Source organism: Alosa sapidissima, chromosome 5 (assembly GCF_018492685.1).
Source record: "Alosa sapidissima isolate fAloSap1 chromosome 5, fAloSap1.pri, whole genome shotgun sequence".
Lineage (NCBI taxonomy): Eukaryota > Metazoa > Chordata > Actinopteri > Clupeiformes > Clupeidae > Alosa > Alosa sapidissima.
This window is the reverse complement of record NC_055961.1, coordinates 19,420,590-19,447,493: the sequence shown is the minus strand read 5'-3', so window position 1 is coordinate 19,447,493 and position 26,904 is coordinate 19,420,590. Positions and strand designations below refer to the sequence as shown.

At 40.5% G+C, this 26,904-nt stretch overlaps 1 protein-coding gene and 1 long non-coding RNA gene across 2 annotated transcripts; both read left to right on the top strand.

The window, feature by feature from the left end:
• The first annotated feature begins 2,422 nt into the window (after positions 1-2,422).
• LOC121709739 lies at positions 2,423-9,425 on the top strand. Its single transcript, XR_006032029.1, has 3 exons — positions 2,423-2,433; positions 6,090-6,093; positions 9,276-9,425. It is a non-coding gene; the product is annotated as an uncharacterized LOC121709739 (long non-coding RNA).
• A 6,480-nt stretch (positions 9,426-15,905) lies between these two features.
• On the top strand, positions 15,906-26,350 carry si:ch1073-15f19.2 (T-cell surface protein tactile). The gene is made up of 5 exons (XM_042093345.1): positions 15,906-16,173; positions 16,633-16,983; positions 21,561-22,088; positions 23,079-23,178; positions 25,142-26,350. Exons 1-5 carry the CDS (start codon positions 16,113-16,115, stop codon positions 25,242-25,244), a joined length of 1,143 nt encoding a protein of 380 aa, XP_041949279.1. The 5' UTR covers positions 15,906-16,112; the 3' UTR covers positions 25,245-26,350.
• The last annotated feature ends 554 nt before the right edge of the window (positions 26,351-26,904 follow it).

Here is a 26,904-nt window from a genome sequence, read left to right as displayed (position 1 = left end):
ATCAAGGTCAGTGCAACATGGATGTGTTACTGCAACAATAAGTACTACTCGCATGGAATCGAGTGAGAGTTCTAGAAGGGGGATAGTCGAGTGGTAAGTGCTAGATTTAGCATTGGTAGTGCTAAGAGAGGAGGCACTCGCTGAATGATAATAATAATAAGCTTTATTTGTATAGCATCGTTCATACACAGAATGCAGCTCAAAGTGCTTTACATTTGGAACATTTAACACAATAATAGAGAAGAAAATAACCAACAATTTCTTCAGTCTTCTTCTTCTTTGTTGCTGTGGTCGTTTATGGTCCAATCAGCAACATCAGAAATACAGCTTTCATGTCCTTAGTATGTTCTTAGTATTTGGTCTTCAGGAGTCTTTTGAAGATAGAGAGGGACGTCACTGCTCTGGTAGGAACTGATACGGGTATGTGTATGGGTGGCAGAGCCAGAAGTGGCTCACTGGAGGAGCGCAGCAGTCTGGAGGTAACATATGCCTGTATGAGGGCATTCAAGTAAGTGGGTGCAGAACCGAAGACTACTCTGTAGGCAAGCATTAGTGATTAGAATTGAATGCAGGAAGCTACAGGTAGCCAGTGAAGCTTGCATGAATAACGGCTAATGAAATGTAACCTACTTAAGTTTTCTAATCAGTTTAGGTGGGTGTTTAAGTCACAGATTCAGGGCACAAGACAAAGAGGCCATTGCATGAAAAAAAAAAAACTGTCCAGTACAAACCCACGAGACAATCACCCTGGGTCAACAGCAAGAGGCATTCTCGACGGGGGCTACGTTTGGATCGGAAGCAGATATTAGCAAGTGGTGTTGGGTAACGTGGCGTGGAGAGCTCTTCTGTTACATCACGGCGGTGCAGTCCAACCTAGTTAATCACGGCCCACTCCACGGGCTGCCCAGCACTCTCAGAGCATCCTACCTCTTCCCCTCCGCCAGTAACCGAGGCGCGGGACACCTTATATAGACCTGTGTGTGTGGTAATGATGTTAAAGCCAAAATAGAAATGTTATGAAAGCACTCCAGTGTCATCATGTGGGAGGGTCTTTGTTCAGAGTGTATATGTGTGATAGGATGTGAAAGGATGAATGAGTCCACATTTGTCCATTTTACCACAATGAGGTATATATGTGTCTTTGGAATTGTGTAATGTACAGTGTATCTTGTCTTTGTAAACTGATAAACGATGGAAAGCAGGCAGACATTACAAAATGTCTCTATAAATCTCTATAAAACCAAGCCAACCCAGTCTGCTTGTGAAGTGAAAATAATGTTGTTTTTTTTAATCATGTTTCAATATTTCCTTTCAACCAAATGACAACAGTCCTCATCTGTAATATTAGCCAGCTGGCTGTTTAAATCATAGCCTAGACCTAGTGTGAACTTACTGAATAACAACAGAATGAGCATGAACAGTAGCACTAACGATCAGTAATCAGAGGGTAGTTCCATGGTAATGTGTAGATTCATGGTAACAACACAACACAGCTTATAACAATCCTCAAATTACTTAATAGTTCTATGTTATTTCAAATAATCCACAATTTTCTGTGGTAATAAATGCATAACAAAATGGTAATCTCTGGAAATTCACATAGTAATTACTACCCACTTACTGATTACTGATCTGTAAAGTGTTACTAATTTACATATAAATATTACTACTGCTCTAGTTTATATGACATTAGAGTAATCCACAAGAAAACAGAGCAGCCTTTGATACCAATATGCTTCCTGACTATTTTAAGAGCAAGTCATGTAGTGTATGTCCCTGTCAGTCATACTGCTTTTGTAACCATTTTACTGATAGTAATCAAACAGTGATTGCTGTGGAATTAATGGAGTTTGGGTGAGAAAGCATCCTTGAGTCCAAAGCATAGATAGACCAAAGCATACAAAGCATTTGCATGATAGGGACAGTGAAGACGGCGTTATTAATTCCCCATGTATAAAAATGGATTTAGATGGGGATTTCCACATTAAGCCGTGTTTCACTTGAGGGGATATATTAGAAAAGGGGATTGAAATGGGATGAGGGATGAAATAAAACAGAAATCTGAAAAATCTAAATAATTCAGGTCAGACCAACTTGTACCATTTTTTAAAACTGTAATCATAATCTTCAATCTCACTTGCTGCATCTTCTGAATGTTAACAACGATCGTGTCCACAAGAATTCTAGAATACTTTGCCGAGGAACATAATTACCCTTGGGAGGACAGCGAGTTTCCAGGGGTGTCCAACTGCAGGACTTTGGTGTAATTCTGTCTCTGACTGTGGCTAAAGAATATCTTTCACATCATGGCCTCGCCTCAGACGAGTGCAGAATGTCATTACACATTAACTGGATTTCTTCTCACTGCTACCTGGCAAACCAGAGATTTATTTTTGCTCGATGTTGGGTAAAGATAAAACATTTGACTTCAGTGTGTGACGGGGAGACAAACCTCCTCTCAGGCAGCTGTGTCTTTTACCTCATGTATAGTCTCTGGGCACAGTTGGTTTCAGACCACATCAGCCTTCAAATATCATTTCACAAACCAATATCAGGTATCAGACCTGCTCTCAGATTTGCAGACTACTGATAAAGTTGCTGTCCATTAATCAGAGATGGGAAGTAACGAAGTACAAATACTTCATTACTGTACTCAAGTAGATTTTTCAGATATTTTTACTTTACTTTACTATTTATTTTTGAGGCGACTTTTTACTTTTACTCCTTACATTTTAACACGAATATCGGTACTTTCTACTCCTTACATTTTAAAAAAATGGCTCGTTACTTTAGTTTCAAATAATTTCAGCCTACCCAGAGCGGCTCTGAGCCTATCGTTATTATTTTTCACGTCATTAATAGCGGATCGGATCGGCTACGTTGCACTTGACGCACCACTACAAGATGACTTGATTTGGGCGGCATTCATTCGCGGCAAATCATTGCAGCTTGATGGCAGTAACATTAACGTTAGGACTTAGTAGTATGTCTCAATTAAATTTAGTCAATAGCCTAATGCTCTCCTCCACTCCTCGCCTTTGGTGCTTCCCTAACTTCTAGCTGCAGTGTAGCTTATATCCTTATCAATAAGTACGCTAGATGCAGCCTTGGGTCTTGAACAGATGTAGGCTAGTGGAGGCCGCTAAACGCAAGCAGACTAAACATAGTTTAGCCTACCCACCACTGAAATTTCAGAAATAGTTTCTCCACCTCCTATTAGAGTTTATCCACCTCTCAAAAGAGTGTATTCACCAATTACAACTGTTAGCATTTAAAAATCACACTGTATTATCCACAATAACAATATGTACACTCATCAACACTATATGAACCACTTAATGCCACTTGTATTGTTATAAACATTTGACAATAACCGCACCATCATCAAACATGTTCTGAATGCCTTTTCTAAAAATCTGATGCCTTACTGTGATCACAGAATTAGTTTACCCACCTGTTATTTTACCACTACATTCCTGGGCCCAGTTTCCCGATAACGACAGAGACACGCTCTTACGAGGGTTTTCTACGATTCATCTTACGGTCGTTCGTTTGGTTTTTCCGACTGTTTCCCGAACATGCTCGTAGCGTGAACGCGCGTGCACTGCTCTTAAGATGCTCTTAAGGGGAGCTGTCCACGTTAATAGTTCTGAAATATCCTCTAATTTGACAGTGATGTCAGGTGACTGCACGTCACAGCTATAGGCCTACCATTTAAACTTCGGATCTACACATTAATTCACATCAATACAAAAATAGAAACATTTTGACATCTGCATGAAGCATCCCAAATCCCAAGTAGGCTAGGTTATATACCACACACAGACATAAATAATTGTAATTATTTAGGATTAGATTGTTGCACCACGCAATATTTTTTCGCGGCGTCACTTAAGAACACGTTTGAAGATAAGAAAGAAGTCGAGTAAGAAAGAGAGGAAATGTGTAGGCTTAGATTTTGATGCAGTACAGACTAAACCACATGTTGCTTTCTCTGCTTTTTACCTCATAGGCCTAATAAAATATTCACTTAGTAAAGATAATGTCAAACTATTCTGGCAACGTCTCGTTTCATAACTTGATTGCATTTTTGTCCGCTTTTCATCACATTATTATGACCATTAAATGTAGGCTATTTTGCACGCTAAAATCTGATTCATCACAGGTAAACACAATAAAGAATGGGAACGTAAGATGGATTATGTATTCTAAGTTGTAATTCCTCTGTATGTCCTGTTGGTGACCTCAGTGAGAAGTACTGTTAAGACGCTCTTAGCCGTAACGAGTACTCTGGAGCACTCGTAGATCTACGAGTGTTTTCACGACGCTCTTAAGCTACGATGGTTTCGGGAAACAGTCGGCAAATCTTAAGACGTTCGTAAGAGGGACTTTACGATGCTCTTAGGCTTAAGATGCTTTCGGGGAACTGGGCCCTTGTCTTGAAATATTCACAGGAATCCATAGGAATTAAATATTCATGTTGTTTTATCCAATATTAGTTTTGTGTAATTTTTCCATTTTGTGTAGTCATTCTATATCAGAACCTGACACACAATCCAAATACAAGAAACCTCAGAAATGCAGACTTTTATTGTCAGTATGTATTTTGGGTAACTAAGTCCTATGAGGAGTTTCCATAAGGCATTACAAAACGCATGAGCATACCTTGGCAAATAATGGTCTAAAATACTGATTTTTCATTTTATATTGATACACAGCTTCGCACACAAGCTTGATTTGCACACAGCTTCGCAAGACCTGGTGCTAGGGCTCAATTGTGTTTCTAAAATCATATCAAGTGACCTAGAGGGCTGAAATGTAGTCAGTTCAGAGATGCTTGTTATCTCACAGAAAGAAAAAACAATATTCTAGGCTCTGTAACTCTGTGCCAGTGCTTCCTAAGAAACTACAGGATCTTAGCTTTCTAAAGATGTCCAGCATTTGATGGTAGGCCAAAAGAACACACTGCCCTCTGAAGTAGGGAGTGCAATGTTGGGGGAGAAAGCCAATAAATGGCCAAACAGGTTATGGGAAGATTTAAAAAGAGAGACTGGCACTCTTGCACTCTGGTAACATTTGTGTGGTCCAGGTGCTGTTGCATAAAACATGGTTGTCATTCACAAGACTACTTTTACTTTTAAGTAAATTTCCATGCCTGTACCTTGTTACTTTTACTTGAGTAAAGTTAAACCAGTACTTCTACTTTTACAAGAGTATTTTTAACACAAGTATTTGTACTTCTACTTGAGTATGGAAAGTGAGTACTTTTGCCATCTCTGCCATTAATGAAACTTGTATTAGTCTCCAGTTACAGTAATATCCAGTTAATGTCCTATACACTGCAATGCCTGGACATTATGTAATTCAGAATTAGAATAAAAAAAAGAGTAGCAGAAATATTCTGGTCATTCTGATATCTCTGCTATCTCCAATGGGAACACCTGCGGTCTTCATTTTCTGGATAACAAGAGGTGAAAGCCTTACTCTCCTTCTCTTACTGTTATACCTACAAGGGGATGCCTGCTTGACCTTTATAAATGCTCACCACATGTCCATGTTAAATTGCATGCAGTTAAATTGATGTGAAGTTACAGATCCCAGATCAGTGAACAGAACTCCTAACTTGAGGAGTAAGGAGAAGGACCTACATGCCACCAACCCTTGAGTTCTATCTGTGACAGGCTCTGGCTATTTCATTTTATATGCAATGTATCTTATAGGTAACCTGACTCTCGCCAGATGAATTTCGTTCCGCCTATCTCCACTCATCCATCTGGGATCGATCCATTGGCGTGGTGCTTCAGAAGGCTGGGCCTTAATAAAAAATCCTTGCATAAGATTGGATAAGCCACTTGTCCGTCATGTATTGACGTGCTACTTCAACCACTCACATCAAAGCCAACCCGTGACGCTGAGAACAGTCTCACAGTCGCTTCTACGCTACGTCACATCTATGAAACTCCCGCCCTGCGTCCTGATTGGCTCTACCATACAATTTTGTGCTGAAATCACTCTCAACGGAACCAATCCCAGATGGATGTGAGTGGAGCTAGGTGGAGCTAGGCGGAACGAAATGCATCTGGTGAGAGTCAGGTTATCTTATAGGAGCAATGTAACAAGGAGGTGAAATTTGGATTTGTATGGCATTTATTCCACTATGGGGTAGAACTGGAAAACAAGCTTCTTGGCAGATAGGACATGACAGATCTATAAACCCAGTTGACTTGATTAGTCACGTGAACAAAAAAGTGGACGAAAAAACAGACAACTAAACAACAGATAAATAAACTCCTCACTCTACTCCTCTTGGCCACAGTCCCAAATAAAATAGACTTTACTTTTTTTCTCAACCTCACTATCAGCTGTGTGTGAAAGCTGGACATGCACGAACACTCCCCGACTGCTGTTAGGTCCAACGGCGGCAGACATAGTCTCACCTCGGGTGCTGGACGTGTCACTTTTGTCACTGTCTTATCTTTTATTCAGCCTCACACCTCTCCCCTCCATTCCATCAGGTGGTCTCGGATCAGGGCCGCACAGTGGGCTTAATTGGCCTGTGAGTTAGAGGGGCTTAAAAGCTTCTGCTGCTCTGACTGTCTGTGGGGCTTCTCTCCCAGCATGTTGAATGAATATATGACTCCCTGATGAAGGCTTGATACTGATTCCCAGATGAAGGCTTAATGGCTACTCCCTGATGAAGGCTTGATGCTTATTCTCTGATGAAGGCTTGATGCTGAAACACGTCAGAGTTTTTAATTATTTAAAAATACCAAGCCATGATAATAAAGGTTTTTTTTTATTGCTTAAAAGAGAGCGCCTTTGAGTTTTCTTTTGTTTTGATGTCTAAACATCTCCCATCTTCTACATCTCTGATTGAGTCCAGGAAGTGCTCCCATCCAAACATTTTTACTTCCTGTAGTGCACAACATTTTACTTTCAAATCACTCCTTCACACTGACTTTGTCTGACCTTCAAAGCTAGCCACATTTGCTTTATTAAATGTCTGTTGCGTTAATTCTCCGTGTGGGTCCATCTCCGTGTTGATGCCATGTGTAATGTTGTCTTGCTGGGATAACCAAGAGGCATAAAGCTCCGCTGCCACTGCTGCCCTTGGAATGTGAGAACACTAATAACTCGAGAAAACATGCTAAATTTTGGCTTAAGCCGATTTAACACCACAGCCCACCCGTCGTACGGAGTTCAGTTCAGTGGTGGGTGACCGCTGCCTTCCATCAGCAGCGCAGTCCACACCAGTGGGGGTATTAATAATTTTTATAGCCTGTAAACGGTCACACATGCCAGAGGGAGTTGATCGTCTCAGCTGACATTTGGAGAGTAAACATCGGCACTGGGTCTCGGCCGTGGCTGCCTGGTGCGTTTTTTAACAGCCCGGCTGCGGACTCCCTCTTACCTGTCCCTTCTCATACTAATTGACATTCCCGACAGCTGCGAGCCGCGAGTCTCTCTCTCGCAAGTCGAGCCGCGGTCTCTCTCTCCCTCCTCTGTCAGGACGTCACCTAATAGCTTGTGGCATGTTGCTACGCTAAGTGGTCTGGTGATTTGATCAGCGTAGTTTGGGCCTGTCTTTTTTTCCTGCAAGCCTTGCACATTCAGACTCGTTCAGATTCATGGGGATCTGCACACACCCCCTCACTTGCTGACGGTCGCCATCCTTACACGCCAAAGAAGAGGAGCATCTGGCATGAATGGTGTTAGGCAAGGGGAGAATGTGATGCAGCAAGTAATTACATTAAATATGTGTTCAGGAAAAAACATGATGAAAGGATGAAAAGGATTTTTTTTTACCCCTCTCCATCTTGCCGGTGCCAAAAAACTCCACTGCAACAAGCCTTAAAGGACAATTCCGGCGCAAAATAAACCTAGGGGTTAATAACACATGTGTACCGAGTTCGTCCGTTCACGCAAAATAAAAAGAAATTTCTATACCACTAACAAGGCTCAAAATAGCACCACACTTCCACGGTAGTATAATGAGGGGCCCTACATGTAAACCGAAGCATTGAGAACTTTGTAAGTGTCCAGACAGTTTATTAAAAAGATAGTTTAGAAACAGTACCGTTCAGTTATACAGGCTGGCACCATCTTGGGAAAACAGTCACTGTACAATTCAGCTCACGTTGAACAACGTTGGACTGGAGGAGCAATGCGAGAAAAGATCGTTTAGAAACAGTAGGCCTCCTCAAGACCTGCTTACCACCCTCACTGGACCCCTTCCAATTCGCCTACCGTTAGAACAGGAGCATAGAGGATGCCATCTCTACGGCACTTCACTCTGTCCTGTCCCACCTTGACAATAGCAATGCCTATGTGAGAATGCTGTTCATTGATTTCAGTTATAGTTTTTCTCGATTGCTTTTACCTGCTTAAGTAAACTAGAACCCACTTGGTCTTCATCACTACTTTCTTTGCACAGCAGAAGTCATCTCTTGCGAATGTGTTCACACATTTTCATTGGGTTCACACATTTCTCACACCCTTTTGCAAAACAGTTAACACAGGTGTCATTCAAAAGCCCCAAACTCTATTGGTTTTCCCATGCTAAACAAAAGGAAAACATCTTTTCACAGGTGGTATAGATTCCTTGCATAAGTCTGAATCTCTGATACACCTGTGTGAAACTCCATTGCACAATTCTTCAATCAGCAATCATTCATTATACATAAGAGATGTCTGTTCTGTGTTGCTATTTGCAAGTATGGATCTAATGCACATTTAGACAAAGTACTGTATTGCCTATTTGGTGGAGAAAACAGTACAAAAGGTGTTTACTGTAGGTCTATTTCGATGAAAAATGACAAGTTGTAGTTCAATGAAATTTACTGTATCTTGCTAGGTATTTACTGTATGTCTTACATGTCAATGGCAGTTACATCTTGGGAGGAATGAATAAATAATTTTTTTATTCAGTACATTTTGTCTTTTCACAGTTTTCTGATAGGCCTACCAGAAAAATGAGAAAGTAATGGAACAGACATAGCAAAAATGCTCATTTTGAGAACTAGATTTTGCATTTTGTTGTCCAGTGTGTAATGATTGATTAAAGAGTGTTTTTTAATTGGCAACAAGTTGTAGTGTTTGAAGGCAAGATTTGCTTTTGCTGCATGTTTTAAGTGTTTTGAGAGAGTAACAGCCTTTTGCAAGCAAAATGTGTCATTTTGTCCAGAGTGCTTTTGTTCAGACATGGGTGTTAACTGTTTTGAGAGTGTGATTTCAGAGTTGACACAGGTATCAAAACGATCGAGAAAAACTGTAAGTATTCAACACCATTATCCCCTCCAAACTGACCAAACCCAGTGAATTGGGCATCAACACCTCCCTCTGTAACTTGATTCTGGACTTCCTAACCAACAGACCTCAGTCTGTTAGGTTAGATAACCACACCTCCTCAACCATCACCCTGAACACCGGCGTACCACAGAGATGTTTGCTGAGACCTCTCCTTTACTCCCTCTTCACCTACGACTGCAAACCTGTACATGGCTCTAACACCATTGTCAACTTTGCAGACGCAACTACGATGATTGGTCTCATCAGCAACAACGATGAGATGGCCAACAGGGAGGAGGTCCAGCACCTAACATAGCGGTGCACTGACAACAACCTAGCTCTCAACACATAAGACCAAAGAACTAATTGTGGACTTCAGGAAGTCTAAAGCTAGCACACACACACCCATTCTCATCAACGAGACTGAGGTGGAGTGTTTCACCAGCTTCAAGTTTCTGGGTGTCCATATCTCTGAGGACCTCTCTTGGACCCTCAACACCTCTACCCTGATCAAGAAGGCCCACCAGCGTCTCTTCTTCCTGAGGAGACTAAAGAAGGTCCACCAGTCTCCTCAGATCCTGGTGAACTTCTACCGCTGCACCATCGAGAGCATCCTCACCAACTGTGTCACAGGTGTGGCTACTGCTCTGCCTCCAATCGGAAAGCACTGCAGAGGGTGGTGAAAACTGCCCAACGCATCACCGGTTCCTCACTCCCCTCCATTGAGACCATCCAGGGCAAACGATGATGCGCAAGGCGCGCAGAATCATCAAAGACTGTGCACCCCAACCACAGACTGTTCACCCCATATCCCTCCTGAAGGCATTAGAGGTCTCACTGCACCCAAACCAGCAGGTTCAGAGGAAGAGCTTCTTCCCTGCGGCTGTCACCCTACTGAACTTTAGCTCTGCATCCCGGTGACGACCAACAAACAAACTGCATTTTGTTGTCTTTGTCGTTATAAATTAGATCAAATCTAATCTATAATCTTTGTCTACTTTTATGAGATTATATGTTTTTTTTGTGACCCTTCCTGATTGTGGCACTGTGTACTTTAGAACGTAAGGTGAGGATGGGGGAAATTCATCTTGGGGATTTTGATTCATAATAGCTCTGGGTTCTGAATGTGCCCGCACGACCTATGAGTGGCCTTATTCTCACTCACAGGGCATGAAAAATAAAGGTTACTCAGAAAATAAGGCTTTCAGATGTGTCTGCTTTATTCATGGCAACACTTTGTTTTCAGCCTGCTGGGCTGACTTATGTAAAGGCATTACCTTAAACAGCATATTGTTCTTGGCTAGTTATCGGATTAGTGAACAGAGATCTTCCTCCACAGTTCCTTTCATGCAAACAAACTGTCAGATTTAGTCTGTCTTCTCTCAGATGAGATGTATAACGTTGGCATAGAAGAAAGAAACCAACCCTTGTTTCATTTTTTTTTTCCAATTCAGTTTGCCTGTCCCAGAAAAGGTCTTTGCAAAGTCACCAAGATAAAAATATATTACAATTTTATCACCTTAAGCAAAATAAAGGGATCTGTATTTGGAAATGCACTGTAATGTCCTTGGGTGTCTTTGGATAGACTTTAGCTGCTTAGAGAGCACCAGGCTGTGCAAGTTACGCTAAGGCTGCTGTGTCTTCTCTCCCAGTTCGGGGAAAGGGAGGTCCTTTAATGCTGAGACTTTTAAACACACTCTGTGGAGGCAGAACAAACTCGTGCTCTTGTCAGGCAGGACCTGTGGCTGGCTGGCAGGCAGCTCTTGAGCTGGAACTGATTGCCAGGGACGGCTGAATTATAGAATGAGATTTTGTTCGTGTCCTCAATCCCCCCCCCTCATGGTGTCCTTCCCTGCACAGTGGGTTTGAAGGATGTATATGTCCGGTCCGTCCTCAAGGAAGGAAGGTCCTTGATAGTGGACGACCGACATCACAACTCCACCCCATGCCACCCAGCAATAGCCCTGTGATCCCAAGGGTCCGCTCCCTCTGCTGCAAGCTGTTGCGTTGTTTGTGTGAGCATGTCTTTGATGTTTCTTGGTGGTGGCGTCTGAGCCCCATGTCTATTTGCTGTCCCCGCATGCAACTCACCGTGGAGACGACTTTCTTTAGGAATCCTCACGTCCTTCAATCATTTGTGAGGCATAACCTGCCCAAGGGTCAATGGTGCAGTCAGAGGAAGAATGGATTCCATTCTAGAACCCTCTGCCCATTCTAATCCATAAGCATGGCATGCGAGATAACAGCAAACTCACTGGCCTTTAAGTCTGGCCCTGGTTAGCCATATCTGGGCTAAGTCTGCCTTAGAGTATGCTGCTATAAGCTCGTCCACAGGACGCTCTGAAGGATCACAGGCATTACTAATAGAGTTATTCTAGTTGCTAGATGGGCCTACAAATAGCTTTCTACACCGAAAAACCTTACAAGACCGTGGAAATGCCTGGATCTATACAAACCTGTGACTTTTTTGACCAGGCAAAGTATGTTTCGACAGCAACTAGTGCAGAACACACACACAAAAAAAACTCAACTCAGGCGGTTGATATCTCTACATACAGATTTTTCTCTAGCATCTGTTGATTAAGAAATGACAGATGTATGCACACATTTTGCCTGGGTGAACTAATTGAAGACTAGTACTTGCCTCCACCTGCTGCTGTGAAGAAATGTTGAAGTATTCACAAACAGGCACAAATTTGAACAAAATAGACAAAATACAAGCACATTTCAATTTTAGAGCAACATGTCTAATTTGCATTTTCTGGAAAATATTTTTTTGTCATTGTTAATGCCTGTGGCTTACACACCGGAATTTTAGAAATGAAATTCACACAAATTCGATAACCTAGCTGAACCAGACTACCGCAACAAAGTCAAACACGTACAGCATGGAGTTTTGGGTCTTACCAAAACTAAATTGATTTCTGGTGAAGGACAAATTGTGTTGGAGGACAATAATTGCTTAAAGATGAAAGAACATGTCTTGGGGGTCATTTTAATCTGTAAAGCAAGCAGGAGGTAAATCTGTTTTTAATTATAATGGTAAATCAATTCAAATGTTTGCACAAAATCATGAATGGGATCATAATTAAAGCCAATAGACATGCCAGTTATACGGAATGAGAAGATATGTAATTGAACTTTTCTTCAAAGAAGAAATATACACTGTGCATTTCAAAAAATGGTAAAACATGTAAACTCTTCCAACTTCTAGGGGCTAAAAATCCACCGTCATGGTTATTTTCCCCTCCCCATTCCCCCCTCCCATCCACCACCACACTGTCCATATAACTGCTCAAGAGCAGCTGGGACATCGCTGGGACATGAGCAAGGAATACTACCTGCATGGTGAACGCCAAGGGTCTGTGATTTTATGAAACAGCGCAGCTGTCCGTTGGCAGGTCCTTCGAGCAGGAGAATGAGACAGAGCAGTCTGAGAGGAGAGGAGGTCGGAATCAGAGATTCACAGAGAGAGAGAGTGGCAGGCTAGCAGAGTGTATGAATCAGAGGATTCACAGAGAGAGAGAGAGAGAGAGAGTGGCAGGCTAGCAGAGTGTATGAATCAGAGATTCACAGAGAGAGAGAGAGAGTGGCAGGCTAGCAGAGTGTATGAATCAGAGATTCACATGGAGAGAGTGGCAGGTTAGCAGAGAGTGTATAACAGGCAGGGGCGGACCTACGTGGTGGCCAGGGGGGGCCACGGCCGCCACTGGTCAAAGCTTGGCCACCCTGCTGGCCCCCCCAGCTCCGTTCAGTGAAAAGTAAAAAAAAATAAAAAATTGCTGCCGTTTTCTACGGCACTTTGCCAACACTTTGCAAAGCAGGGACTGAACCAATTACTGCACTCTATCTATATTGGCCCAGTCAGGAAGTGTAGCCCACTGTTGTGATCAAATCGTGAGTAGGCTAGACATGTTAAAAACTGTTAAAAACACTTGACAGTAGACTACTACTTAACCTCAGTAACAACAGGTGAGTTGATGATGAGTTGGAACATTAATGCTAATAAGGTGTTAGAATGTGTCACAAATCAGAGCCAAGTGAGCTGCATTGGGCTGTCCTTAGGTAGGCTCTGACATTGACGTGTGGGGCTGATCAGAAATAATCGGATGCCCGCGGTAATGCTGTTACAACAATATTTCGATAAAATCCGGGTGAAATGCAAGCATATTAGGCACATATCTCCGGATGGCTCCAATAAAAGTAGACTAATAGGGCCTAGCCTAGGCTACATGGAGTGCAGAAAGGGCATTTTTCATTACTAAATAAAAAAAATGTCATTTATTTCTGTAAGGCGCACACCACATGTCTGTAAATTGCTCAGCCCCAAATCCCCCTTCCACCATGGTTCTTATATTGCCAGATTCAGGGCAGTCTGCCCTACACATACATGAAAGTCATGTCCAGCTGACAGAGATACATTTCAAAATAAGAATGGTATAATACGCTTTTTTGTCTTTGTATTATTTAATAATCAATGCAAGTATATGAATTGGTGACAGATCTGGGTAGCCTAGACTGTTCTGAAAAAATATAACATGTGTAAATGGCACTTACAATGACTAGGATAAATGCTTATAACTAAAGGTAGTGAAAAAGCCCTTAAAACAGTCTAGGGATATAAGGGTTAATTACAGATCTATTTTGTATTTGAATTACAAATTTAACAAACCTGTTCAAATGTGAAATGCACCATTTTTCATTATTGTTTGTTTATGAGCTATTATGATGTCTGTGTCTGTGTGTGTGTGTGTGTGTGTGTGTGTGTGTGTGTGTTTGCCGTCTGTAATCCAGCAAATGTCCCTTTCTGACAGGACCCAGAGAGTTTCAGCTGCTTCAGAGAGCGGCCTCACATAATAGGATAATGCTTCAGCTCAGTACTGGAGCCACTTTAAAATATTCTTCTCTGCGCAAAAATGTCAATAAGGTTAAAAGCTACAGTGTTTGGATGGACTCAAGTAACACCACAAAGCCTACCCTAAATAAACAACTTCCCTGAATTAGACACACAAAGCATCTCTTTCTATCTGAGCTTATGTTCATCTCCCATCTATAATATTGCTTACCGTGACAAAGCCTCATTAAACTGTATTATTGTATGTCTTGCAATATTATATATATCTGAATACTATACATACCACAAATATCCTAGACTTGTAATTGACAGTGAAAATAAATTACATTAATTTCAGTGATTTGTGTGCACATCGTCAAATCCAGTGACAACTGTGAACATAACATTTGATAACTTGCCCTTCATCCTGTCATCAAGAGGACATCACTGCAGAAAGATGTTGGCACCCCCTAGGGATGAGCCTGACAAACTGCTCACAGCTGAAAAACAGTGTGTAAGTGGCTAGGGTGGGTGTGTGAACAAGGTATTATATAATTGAAGACACTCATTTATATATCCAGCGGGCCACCCTCATCTGTTTCACAGTTCACAAAGTTCAATTTCTCTTTTAATTTTAATCAGAGGTGAACGACCTGGCTTCAGAAAGCAAGCCCTACCATGTATTCCTTCTGCCTGCACACTTACAGTACCACAGGTGATTTCACTCACATCTACCTGGCTGAAGAGCTGAGCTAATTAGGATCAGCTTGTTCAGTGAATGGTTGGAACAAATATGCGATGGGACTTTTACTTTCCCAAGCTGGGATGTCCACGTCTTTTGTTAATTGAAAGCCACAAAATGAGGCAAGTAGAGAGCATGGTGCTTGCTTGGAGACCGAGAAACTGAGAAAGCTGTGGGCAGTGTAACAAAAGTAGGACATCAGACCCATGTCAACACATTCCTTCACTGCAAGATTATGACAACAAACCACCATAGCCAACTTCACTACCAAGGAAGTAAGTAAAAAATTGAATATAGGCTCTGACTGAAAAAATAAAACTGGCCAGAAAGCATATCCCCCCCATAGGCACATCCCCTTTCCTTCTCAACTTGAATACAATGAAAACTAAGTAGTTCCTTGACTATAAATTGTATTTACTTGAATAAAACAAAACATAATCCCTGTGTTAGAAATATTATTTATGTAGATTTACAAAATAAAAATAAAAACACATTGTACATCAATTAGATCTCTATATGAAAAAAGAAACATTAGTTCATGATGCAGAAAAACTTTGCCAGTAAACAGACAGGAAGTGGTGTGGCCATGTGCTCCAGTGGAAACAACATGTGGGGCACAGACTGGCGGTACCACAAAAATACATACATGACATAAATGGGGTTTCTTCCTTGCAGGTGGTGTGTGTGAGAGAGAGAGAGAGAGAAAGAAAGAAAATAGAGAGAAGCTTGCATGAGGCAGTAGTTGGGTGACACGTTTGTGTTGCTTCATCTGGTCATCGACTCTTGTGACACTGTGTGTGTGTATGTGTGTGTGTGTGTGTGTGTGTGTGTGTGTGTGTGTGAGTGACGGGACATGCCTGATCTCATGTTCAGAGACATAGGCCAAATTGTTTCTGTTCATCATCCGAGAGACCCAGATCACAAGAAGAAAATAGAGCATCAGTTAGTCATAGCCATTTCCTGCCGCAGGTTTCACTCCCGACTATGCATGCACACACGCAAACACATGCAGATGCACGCACACACACACACACACACACAGTCATACACATGTCTGGTGTTAGAGTGATAGACAGCTCTGTGCTTGTTGCCTGATCAGCAGACATCTGCCTCTTGCAGACCCGTCTGTTTTTTTCTTTTTGTGGTAGAACACAGCCTACTTCCTGCAACTTGTTTATAGCTGATTGTACACACATTGTAACTCCATTCTTCACTCTGTATACTGTCACAGTCACAGTATACAGAAACATGGCCTCTACAGGGAGAATGAAAATATTCCCTTTCTTGCTGTTTGTTCTCTTCAAGTCAGGTAAGAATGAAGTGTGTCTGTCTCTATGAATATGCCTGTGAAATGTTTACTGTGATACCACTTTGGTTGCAAACAAATGGAAAGTGTTCAAACTGACAAATGTCAAAACGGGGAATTCAGAAGCAAAGGCATCAAATGCATAGTTATTATTAGATGTGTAAAAACTCATATGACTCAAAGTTCATATGTTGTACAAGTTCATATGATCCAAATATATACATTTCCTGTGAAGTAAGATCAGCAAATCACAACACTGGAAGATTGTGGTAATAAATCCTACTCAATTGTCATACGTGACATTTGTGAAATACCACAAAATGTATTTTTCTTATACATATTAAATGTTTTACCTTTGCTCTGGTAAACAGGTTACTTGGATGTTTAGATGTATTTATTGCTTGCATTTTCTTTTAACCATTCAGTTAACAGTGACAACCTCTATCTGGCATTTATAAACAGGTACAAGTACAACATCATCAGTTAACATCACTGCAAGAGTGGGCCAAAACGTCAGTCTACCATGTATTCTGAGTTCACAGAGTGTCAGTGTTGTCCAGATGCAATGGCACCGAGAGATGGAGGGGCATCAGCAGGGGAAGCCCATTGTGGTCTACAATCTACAATTTGGGAAGTGGGAATCCTCACAAAGCAAGGGAACACTAGGAGCCATACAAAATCCCACTGATCAGCTGAAGAGATTTTATTTGGACCTGGAGTATCTAGAGCCAGAGGACAGCGGTGTTTATGTTTGTGGCATCAACGCTTTCCCATCTGGAACCATCACACAATATGTGAATTTACAAGTAGAAGGTAAAGAACTCATTCATAATTCTCTCCTAATGCACATTTTTGGAATTGCCTTCATTTATTTGCTCATTGACTCACTGTAAGATAAGTTACAGTAGTACCAGTATTCAGTAATGTCCATAATTGCATGGCGATCCAGTATGTCAATGGACAGGGTGTGGTGTCTCTCTCTTTCACACACAAATATAAACATACAGTTAAGAAAAAAATATTCAAACCGCTGGAAAATATTGATTTAATGTTGATTTTCTCTTGACCAATATGTTTGTTGAAATTGACACTGCCACATGGCAAAAGGTTGTAAGACAATGTGGTAGAAACATGGAATCCAAAAAATAAGCGTTTTTATCTTTTTTAACATTTTTATGAAAAATGACGTGTCCAAAATGATTCATACCCTTTTTAAATAATCAATGGAAACATCTTTATTTACCATCAAAGCTCTCAAAATGGTTCTTATGATATCTACTAAGCCTCTCCATGTCTCCACAATGATTGTAGAGCGCACCTTTTTAGCAGCAATCCGGGTTTTGAGGCAGGAACAATTCTTTGCCATCACTCTGGCCTTGTGCTCACTTTTTTGACGGATTGAAGTCTAGTCTCTGGCTGGGCCACTCTAAAATGTTGACATTGTTCTCTGTTAACCATTTCTTGCCTTGTTTGGCTATATGTTTTGGATATGCTTTAATGGTCCAGGTAATGGGGCAGGTATTTCGGCACACTGCCTGATCTTTTCCTCCAGAATCTTAGTATAGCCTCTTGCTTTAGTGTTACCGTTTACTTTTTTAATTGAGATTTTCACACACACTCACACACACACACACACAGTATATACATAAGTATACACACACAAACACACACACACACACTGAAAACAGAATGTGATTATATGTGATAATGTTAACCCATATTTAGCAGCAAAAAGGACATAGACAACATTTCAAATGTTGAAAATGAAACATTTGACTATTTCATGGAAAATATATGATAATTTTGTATTTCATGCCAGCAGCATGTTTAAAAAAAGTTGGGACAGAATGTTTACGACTGTGCTGCTTCACCTCTTCATTTAACAAAATTCTGTAAATGTTTAGGAACTAAGAAGACCAGTTGCTAGTTTTGAAAATTACAGTTTTTTTCAATCGCTAACAAGATAAGTTACAGTAGTACCAGTATTCAGTAATGTCCATAATTGCATGGCGATCCAGTATGTCAATGGACAGGGTGTGGTGTCTCTCTCTTTCACACACAAATATAAACATACAGTTAAGAAAAAAATATTCAAACCCCTGGAAAATATTGATTTAATGTTGATTTTCTCTTGACCAATATGTTTGTTGAAATTGACACTGCCACATGGCAAAAGGTTGTAAGACAATGTGGTAGAAACATGGAATCCAAAAAATAAGCGTTTTTATCTTTTTTAACATTTTTATGAAAAATGACGTGTCCAAAATGATTCATACCCTTTTTAAATAATCAATGGAAACATCTTTATTTACCATCAAAGCTCTCAAAATGGTTCTTATGATATCTACTAAGCCTCTCCATGTCTCCACAATGATTGTAGAGCGCACCTTTTTAGCAGCAATCCGGGTTTTGAGGCAGGAACAATTCTTTGCCATCACTCTGGCCTTGTGCTCACTTTTTTGACGGATTGAAGTCTAGACTCTGGCTGGGCCACTCTAAAATGTTGACATTGTTCTCTGTTAACCATTTCTTGCCTTGTTTGGCTATATGTTTTGGATATGCTTTAATGGTCCAGGTAATGGGGCAGGTATTTCAGCACACTGCCTGATCTTTTCCTCCAGAATCTTAGTATAGCCTCTTGCTTTAGTGTTACCGTTTACTTTTTTAATTGAGATTTTCACACACACACACACACACACACACACACACACACACACACACACAGTATATACATAAGTATACACACACAAACACACACACACACACACACACACTGAAAACAGAATGTGATTATATGTGATAATGTTAACCCATATTTAGCAGCAAAAAGGACATAGACAACATTTCAAATGTTGAAAATGAAACATTTGACTATTTCATGGAAAATATATGATAATTTTGTATTTCATGCCAGCAGCATGTTTAAAAAAAGTTGGGACAGAATGTTTACGACTGTGCTGCTTCACCTCTTCATTTAACAAAATTCTGTAAATGTTTAGGAACTAAGAAGACCAGTTGCTAGTTTTGAAAATTACAGTTTTTTTCAATCGCTAACAAGCGCTTACCCATACTTCAGATACTTTTTCTAAACTCTTAACACAGACTCACACCTACAAAACTACGGAACCCTAGAGGGGTCATTGCAAGATATTTTTTGGTATATATCCAGAAAACGTGCGCTCATATTACTAAATTGTGTGCACATTTTACTAAATCGTGCACTCATTTTACTAAATCCTGCACTCATTTTACTAAATTGTGCTCTCAATTTAGTAAATCGTGCTAAAAAAAAAAGTTTACTAAATTACTGTAGGCACTAATGCACTTTCACACAGTCATAGATATTGGGTTTCGAACTGAGCACTAAAACAAGTTGGATAGGTTGGATACTTGGCTAGGCCCTCTCCTCTTTAGCCCAGATGAGTCCATGATTTCCAAAAAGAATTGCACAGTCTAACCACACTACCTCAGTCCATCTTAAACAAGCTCAGGCCCAGATAAGATGGTTGTATTTCTGTATCATGTCTAAATACAATTTTGACTGTTTCATGGTAAAGTTTACACTAGCATTTCTGAATTGATCCAACTGTGCTCATACACAATGGTTATCAGATGTTTTCCTGAGATCATGCAATGATTTTCTTTACAGAAACCGGTCTGGTTTTAATGCAGTGCCATCTGAGGTCCAAAAGACCACGGCCATGATCCAATATTATTTTTCAGCTCTATCCCTAGTTTGCAAAGATTTCTCTGGATTCTCTGAATATTTTAATGTTATTAAGTATAGGGCTGGACGATAAAACGATAGCGATATGTATCGGAATGGACATGTAATCGATATCAATAAAAAATATGTTCGATAGAACATTCGATAATTAAAACACACACCTCCCGCCTTACGTTGTAAATAGGCTAAATATCTTGCATTGTATGTGCAACTCTACCAGAGTAGGCGATAGAAGTAGGCCTACCTCAACTCAGACTCTCAATGAGTCCTTGCCCCGTGCTCTCTCTCTCTCCCTCTCAACAGGCACATCCCTCCTCATGCATATGTAATCCAAACATTCACAATCGTGCAAGACGACTGGCTAAATTGCTATTAAATCCGGTTAGCATCATTAGCACGCTGCACGAATTTGTTCAAAACTGTTGCATTCAAATTGACTGCTAAGTTCTAATCATTTCAATCCCGATGCAAATGGAAAAGTATTTTCCTAAAACTGGCCTGTCCCAAGGAGAAAAAGTATTCATTTGAAACTTAAACACATGTGGGGAAACTGAACAGTCTAACCAGTAGACTATGATAAACTAGCAAATTAAGCTACTTTGTTTACAATATTCCCAGGCTTCAACCAGTGCTGCTTTTCATTCAGACTAAAATGACATTGTTTCGTCATTTGACCACACAGATTTACTAATTAGGGTAACAGAGTCAGAGTCTCTTAAAAGTAAAGATGTAGGGGTATTTATCCCTCTCTGGGATGCTCTTTTTCATACCAAATCATGTTGCCAATTACCCTAGTTGGGTAACATTGGCATTCCTCCTTTTTGTTTACTTTATCATTACACAACTTTTCCAACATTTTGTAACCCCATCCCATCTTTTTTTAAAAGTGTTGCTGGTATTAAATTCAAAATGAACATATATTTTCCATGAAATAGTCAAATTTGTCATTTTCAATATTTGATATGTTGTCTGTGTCCTTTTGGCAACTAAATATGAGTTTACAAGATTTGCAGATTATTACATTCTGTTTTTAGTCTCATTTTACACAACGTCCCAACTGATTTGGGGTTGTACATAAATACATATACTGTAATATATACCATACAAGTATTTACATAAACTTCAAAACAATTGCGCTGTTCATACATCTCACTGTTATGATTGTTCTAAGATGCATTGTGAATTGCAGTCTTTTACTGCAAGTTGATAGTTCTCACAGAGGCTTGCAACTTCCCTCACAGTTTAATATACCATCCCCATACCACACTTTGATATTTGACATTACTCTATTTATTGACAGCCATATACTGAGAAAGTCGGTTCTAAAAATATTTATATCATGCTTATGCAGCCTGATTACCACAGTTGCTAGCTATAGGTTATTTTGACCACCTAGCTCTCTAAATCAAGATGCTTTAAAGCACCTCTCAACATCTGGTATAGCGAGCAGGAATGCTTGTGGTTCACATCAAGTGCAAGACTTTCTACGAAAAAATGGTTATGACATATCTTGTTATTTGCTCGATTATTTGTCCGTATAGCTACTTCAATTGAACAAGGCAATGTGTGTGCTTACTGTAAGAACACCTGCATCAACCTACTCTAATAGTAACAATCTCCAAATGACCTCCTCTCTCCTCCTCCTACCTTTTCTCATTAATAGCCAAAGAAGACAAAGATAGAACTGGCCAACCGCTGACCACAGAGGTCCCTGTAGAACCACAGCGTCCAACCACATCAAGTAGCTCAACAGCAGCTATTAAGGTGATTTTCTCAACTGCACTGACCACCGGAGGAACCACTGCCCATTCAGATTTTTCCACTAGCAACAATGAGTCCGACGCTAGTTCTGTGTCTATCTCATCCACCACCAGCAGCCCAAGGGAACCTCAAACTAGCACAAAGTCTCCACTATCATGGGACGGCGATGCCACAGCCACGACATGGATAGAGTATAAGCAAAATACAACATACGACAGACAGAATGTCAGTGTGTATCAAATCAATGCTACAACAGTGCAGAGGGCAATGGGGACGCGAGGGTCAAAGGTCAACAACATCTCAGTCGAAGAGAGTACACAGCAGCAGGCGGGCTTGAGGACCCAGACAACTGCTGCTATGACCACTGTTACATCATCAGACCACCAGAACCATGGCAACTACACTACTGGAGTAGTAACCACCACGCCTGGTAAAGTATCTGATAGACATCTCTCCTCTGAAGGCAATTATAGGCCTGTAGACAGTGAAAGCATGTAAGCATGACAAGATATCAAGCACACCATTCAGGACATGGTACAAGGTCAAGTTTAAGTGTCTCTATCATCCTTGTATATGGAGCTTGTTTTGTGTGAAATGGGCTTTGTGAAACAGATCCTGTCCACGACATCTCTCAACACCAAAAAGAGTGTCTTTTTTTCAAACATCTCTCTGATAACGTTCTCTTATTTGTTTGCTTTTCATGCACTGTAGTTCTAGTTCAAGCTATACAGTATGTTGCATTTAAGGCGATCTATTAGCAGTTATTGACCTGTTATTATTATATAACTCTTTATAGTAACATATAGGAATTGGGTGCCCCTCCATGGACTGCCATCTTTGTACAGCAAAGTTTTTACTACCCTTTCTTTACGTGTACCACTCTAGAATCACCGTCTAATAGCTGTCCATTCTGTGAGCGTAACACAAAATCTGGTATTTGTACATACTCCAGGCTCGCTGTAAATAGGATAAAAAATTGATTCGCTCCTCAGACTGAGCCAAAAACATCTCCAGCTAATCAAAACATTGCTTAAGGAGCATGGAGAAGAAGGATGCAATTTCATTGGCTGTTGAGCTCAAATATCAGCAACCTTTTATCAGAATTGTGGATTCTACTTAAAAGGCTTTATTCGCCTTATTCACATGGTGGCCATTGTAAACCAAAATGAGGCTACAGAGTACACAAATAGAATTGTTGTGTTTTATGCATTCGCAAGTAGGTGGCGAAAATGCATATACCCTGTAGCCTCTTATTGGTTTACACAAAGGCCCACCGTGTGAATAAGGCAAATAACTCTATCTACTCTACCTAGGGTCGACACAACACGAAGCTCACAATGAACAGCTAAACAGACATAATAAGGCATTAGCTGCCTTTCAAATGTGTTGATCTGCTATCTTCTCTTTGTATTTTCATCAGATAACAGTCAACAATACCTGTCACTCATCATCATTCTGCCCTTCCTGGCCCTGCTCCTGTTTCTTGGACTTCTTTACCGTAGAAATCTCATTCGGAAGAGGTCAGTCACCCCACAGTCCCTGACGCACACAACATACACCAAGTATTTAATTATGAGCATTGCTAGTGCTAGCGCAGCATGGTCATATAGGTTTTGTTAGATTTTTGAATAATCCCCCCCCCCCCCCAGCAATTATCAGTCTATGATTTTATATGAACACTCATGAATATGTAGGCTGAGAAGGAATAGAAGCTTTTGGTTCTCATTGGCCACTCTGCCAAGGACTGGCCAATCAAAATTCAGCAGCCAAAACAATTTTGGACCAATATTGTGTAATATAAATAGTCTGCATCAGTACCAAATTCTTCAGACGCATGAAATTACATACATACATACATACATACATACATGCTGCAACTGACATTTTTCACTATCTCAAGACATTCGTGTACCAATATCTTGTAATGTACAGATCCAAGTTTACTCAATTTGACAAGCTGAATTACCACCACAGTCTTTCCATTCACACCAAATGTTGTGCAATTCCACCCATAGGGGGCACTGCAACTAACACATTTCAATAGACGCTTGGCCCACTATGATCACTGCATGCATGGATGCGCACATATAAATCTGTGCATTCAGTCAGTTTGGGAGCCGCATCTAGTATGCAGACTTTTACAAACACATACACCCATACTCACATACACACAAAAAAACATGCTTTAGGGTGTCACCAATTTCTCTCTTGTTGTAGACTTTTCTTATGGAAGCATTGCACACAAGTTTGTATAAACATACAAAAATTCAGTCTCAGACGACACATGCACATGCACACACACACGTACACAGGTGTGCGTGTGTGTGGTTGTCTCTAACATCAACTGCTAAACTACAACCTCACTCCACATACAAATGGAACTTATTATGCATTTCAGTGTAATACTGCACTAGCGCCCCCACTGTTCAATAACCATATAGCATATAGTGAGTTTCCCCCACAACACATCACGTGGTTTCAACAAGCACAGTGTTCAGCTGTCGTCCCTCTGTGTTGGTCACCGACTACCTCACAAAATTCGTGAACTACATCTCATTCTCAAAACTCCAGCGACTGGTCTCCTCAGTTCCCAGTCATTTACAGACTGTTGAAATAAGAGATAAAGGAAGCAACACAGTGGTAAACATGCCCGTGTTCCAGCCTCTTTGAGATGTGTCTCTGGCATCAAATTTAAAATGATCATGTTTTTCTGTATCAACCTATATTTGTCAGACACCAAACAGGACGAGGACCACAAAAGCGTCACGTTCAAAAGTTTATTTAAGGGTTGGGGGTTTCAGGGGTTCCGGGGGGGGGTACAGGAGTTCCAAGAGTCTGCGTGTGTGTTCCCCCAGTAGCCGAACAGCGATGGCAGGAGCTGGATGATCCGGGAAGTCCTGGGGGAAACACACACACAACAGCAATTGAAACGAAGCAGCAGTACAGTCAAGGACTAGGCGGTATTCGTAGAAGAGGGACGGAAGGCAGGTCAAGATTACCGGGGCTGGAGAACACAGAAGTAGTCGAGCGGGTCTAGGATCACAGGCAAAGAGTCAGAGGCGTTTTCCTAAAACAGGCAGGTAACTGGTGCTGGTTGCAGACGATCTGACAAGTGTGGACTGAAAAGCAAGGCTTTATATAGAGGGCATGATGAGTGGTGAATGCAGTGCAGCTGGTAGGTAACGAGGGTGAGGCAGAGCAGAGCAGGAACAGGTGGAGGTCATCAGACTTCAATCAGCGTGTGTTACCAGGCAGATAGAGAGCTCATGACAATATTTGTCCGTTTCAACAATTGACATGTTGATATGTTGGAAACAGGCTTGTACTTAGACATGGTGTTTACTGCTTATTTTGTTTGTGATGTGTCTTCTATTACAAACACACAATTGACATGTTAAAAAGGTTTAAAAAGTTTATTTTTGCCAGATGCATATAGATCCAAGGTCCTAAATGACAGATTGAATATTTTTGTGTGTTTCTTAGAATGGACGGTCCTCCATCTTTTAAGCCCCCTCCACCACCCGTTAAATACACATCCATGAGAGTACAACATGAGATCCTTATGAGATCGGACATCCTGGTGTGACAGGACCACACCACACATCAAACGAGAAGAGGTGGCTACTCCTGACCTGTATAGGCCTAGTGCAAGTTGGAAATGCAACTCAGCTGGTGGAGTATATGCCAATGGCATCCTTTCTAGACGAACCTGCAGAGCAAATTCAAATTTGCAAACACGTTCATCTGGGTTCACCCTGGCTAGTGTCTACCAAAAGGCTAAACAAAAAGGACAGAAATGTTTCCGATGTTTTTTTTGTTTTTACTCTAAAAGCTCCATAGTTAAAGGCTTATTCCATATAAACTTGTAATACAAAAAAACATTCTTTGGTGGTATAAATGAATTATTCCATATAAACTTGTATTACAAAAACATCATTCTCCGGTGGTATAAATGAACTCACTGCTCCACATTTGTCCTTGGAATAAGCTATTTTGTTGTTTTTGGACTAAGCTATTTTTGTTATTGTTTTTTAGAAGTGTTTTCTGTTGGAAAAGCTTACATATTTAGGTTAGAACAAACTTCAAGCCCAACATCCTGGAGACAAGGCCAGGATGGCAGTGGAACTGTTAAGTTGAAATAGAACCAAAAACATGAACCAAAAGTAGACCTAACTCTGAACCTATTAATGTGAAAATTATGTTGATAACTGCAAATGAAACAAGTTCTATTTAGGGTAGTGACACATGATGAATCTACTGCTTACTGTCATTGGCACAATGCAAGGCAGACCTTTCATAAGTGCCTGTCACTGCATTGTATTCCGTGTAAATTGTGTAGTTTTTTTTTTAATGTTTTATCTGTTTTATATGCCATGTTATATGATGGCCTTTTCTATGATTCTTAACAATCTAACCAATTATATTTTTGCCTATTGAACTTTCTCAGTGCTCAGTACTGTAAATAAAACATGTTTGATGTAAGTGTATGCATAACCCAACAGGCATCTTTTCGCTGAAACAGACAGGGAGCTGTGTATAATATGATTAAATTGTTAAATTGTGTTAAGTTTTAAACTGTTTACCATGTGGTAAATCGCTTTGCAAAAAGTGTCAGCCAAGTAATGTAATGTAATGAATGTATTCATACTGGGATATTACAGTAATATTATTAAATAATTACTAACACAGTTATTCCCTCCCAACCTTAATATTGCCTCTACTGCCTTTCAATAGATGTTATTTTGATTCTCAAAAGGAGAAGGGAAATGTGGGTTTAAGTAATGTATGTGCTTATTCATGACTGAATATGTTTGAACAGAAGTTGTTCCTATTAAAAGTTACAGGTCACTGATCTTTCAAAGGCAGCTTACTACCTCCACCTTCTGGTTAAATAGCTTCATTACAATGGTCTGCTGGTGCAAATCATATTACTGTAAAACTATTAATAAAACCAAATATTCTTGATATTCTAATCAGACATCATAGCACTGAGTAACAGATATCATAGCACAGAGTTACAGACATCATAACACTGAGTTACAGACATCATAGCACAGGTATCATAAGTCTTCAACTCGAGTCGTTAACTGGGGAGGATCATGTCTCATCCCAGTTCCAAACATACCCCAGTGAACTTAACAACTTCAGGCCTGTTGCCCTGACATCATACATAATTAAGTCCCTGGAACAGCTGCTACTTCATCTCCTTAGACCTCAAGTCTACCATGCACTTACCACCCACTGCG

Bases quoted from the DNA above. Each gene is read 5' to 3' on its own strand.
- si:ch1073-15f19.2 (XM_042093345.1), top strand. From the start codon at position 16,113: ATGGCCTCTACAGGGAGAATGAAAATATTCCCTTTCTTGCTGTTTGTT. The intron at 16,984-21,560 runs GTAAAGAACTCA...TCTCATTAATAG, and splicing joins TGTGAATTTACAAGTAGAAG to CCAAAGAAGACAAAGATAGA. The intron at 22,089-23,078 runs GTAAAGTATCTG...TATTTTCATCAG, and splicing joins AGTAGTAACCACCACGCCTG to ATAACAGTCAACAATACCTG.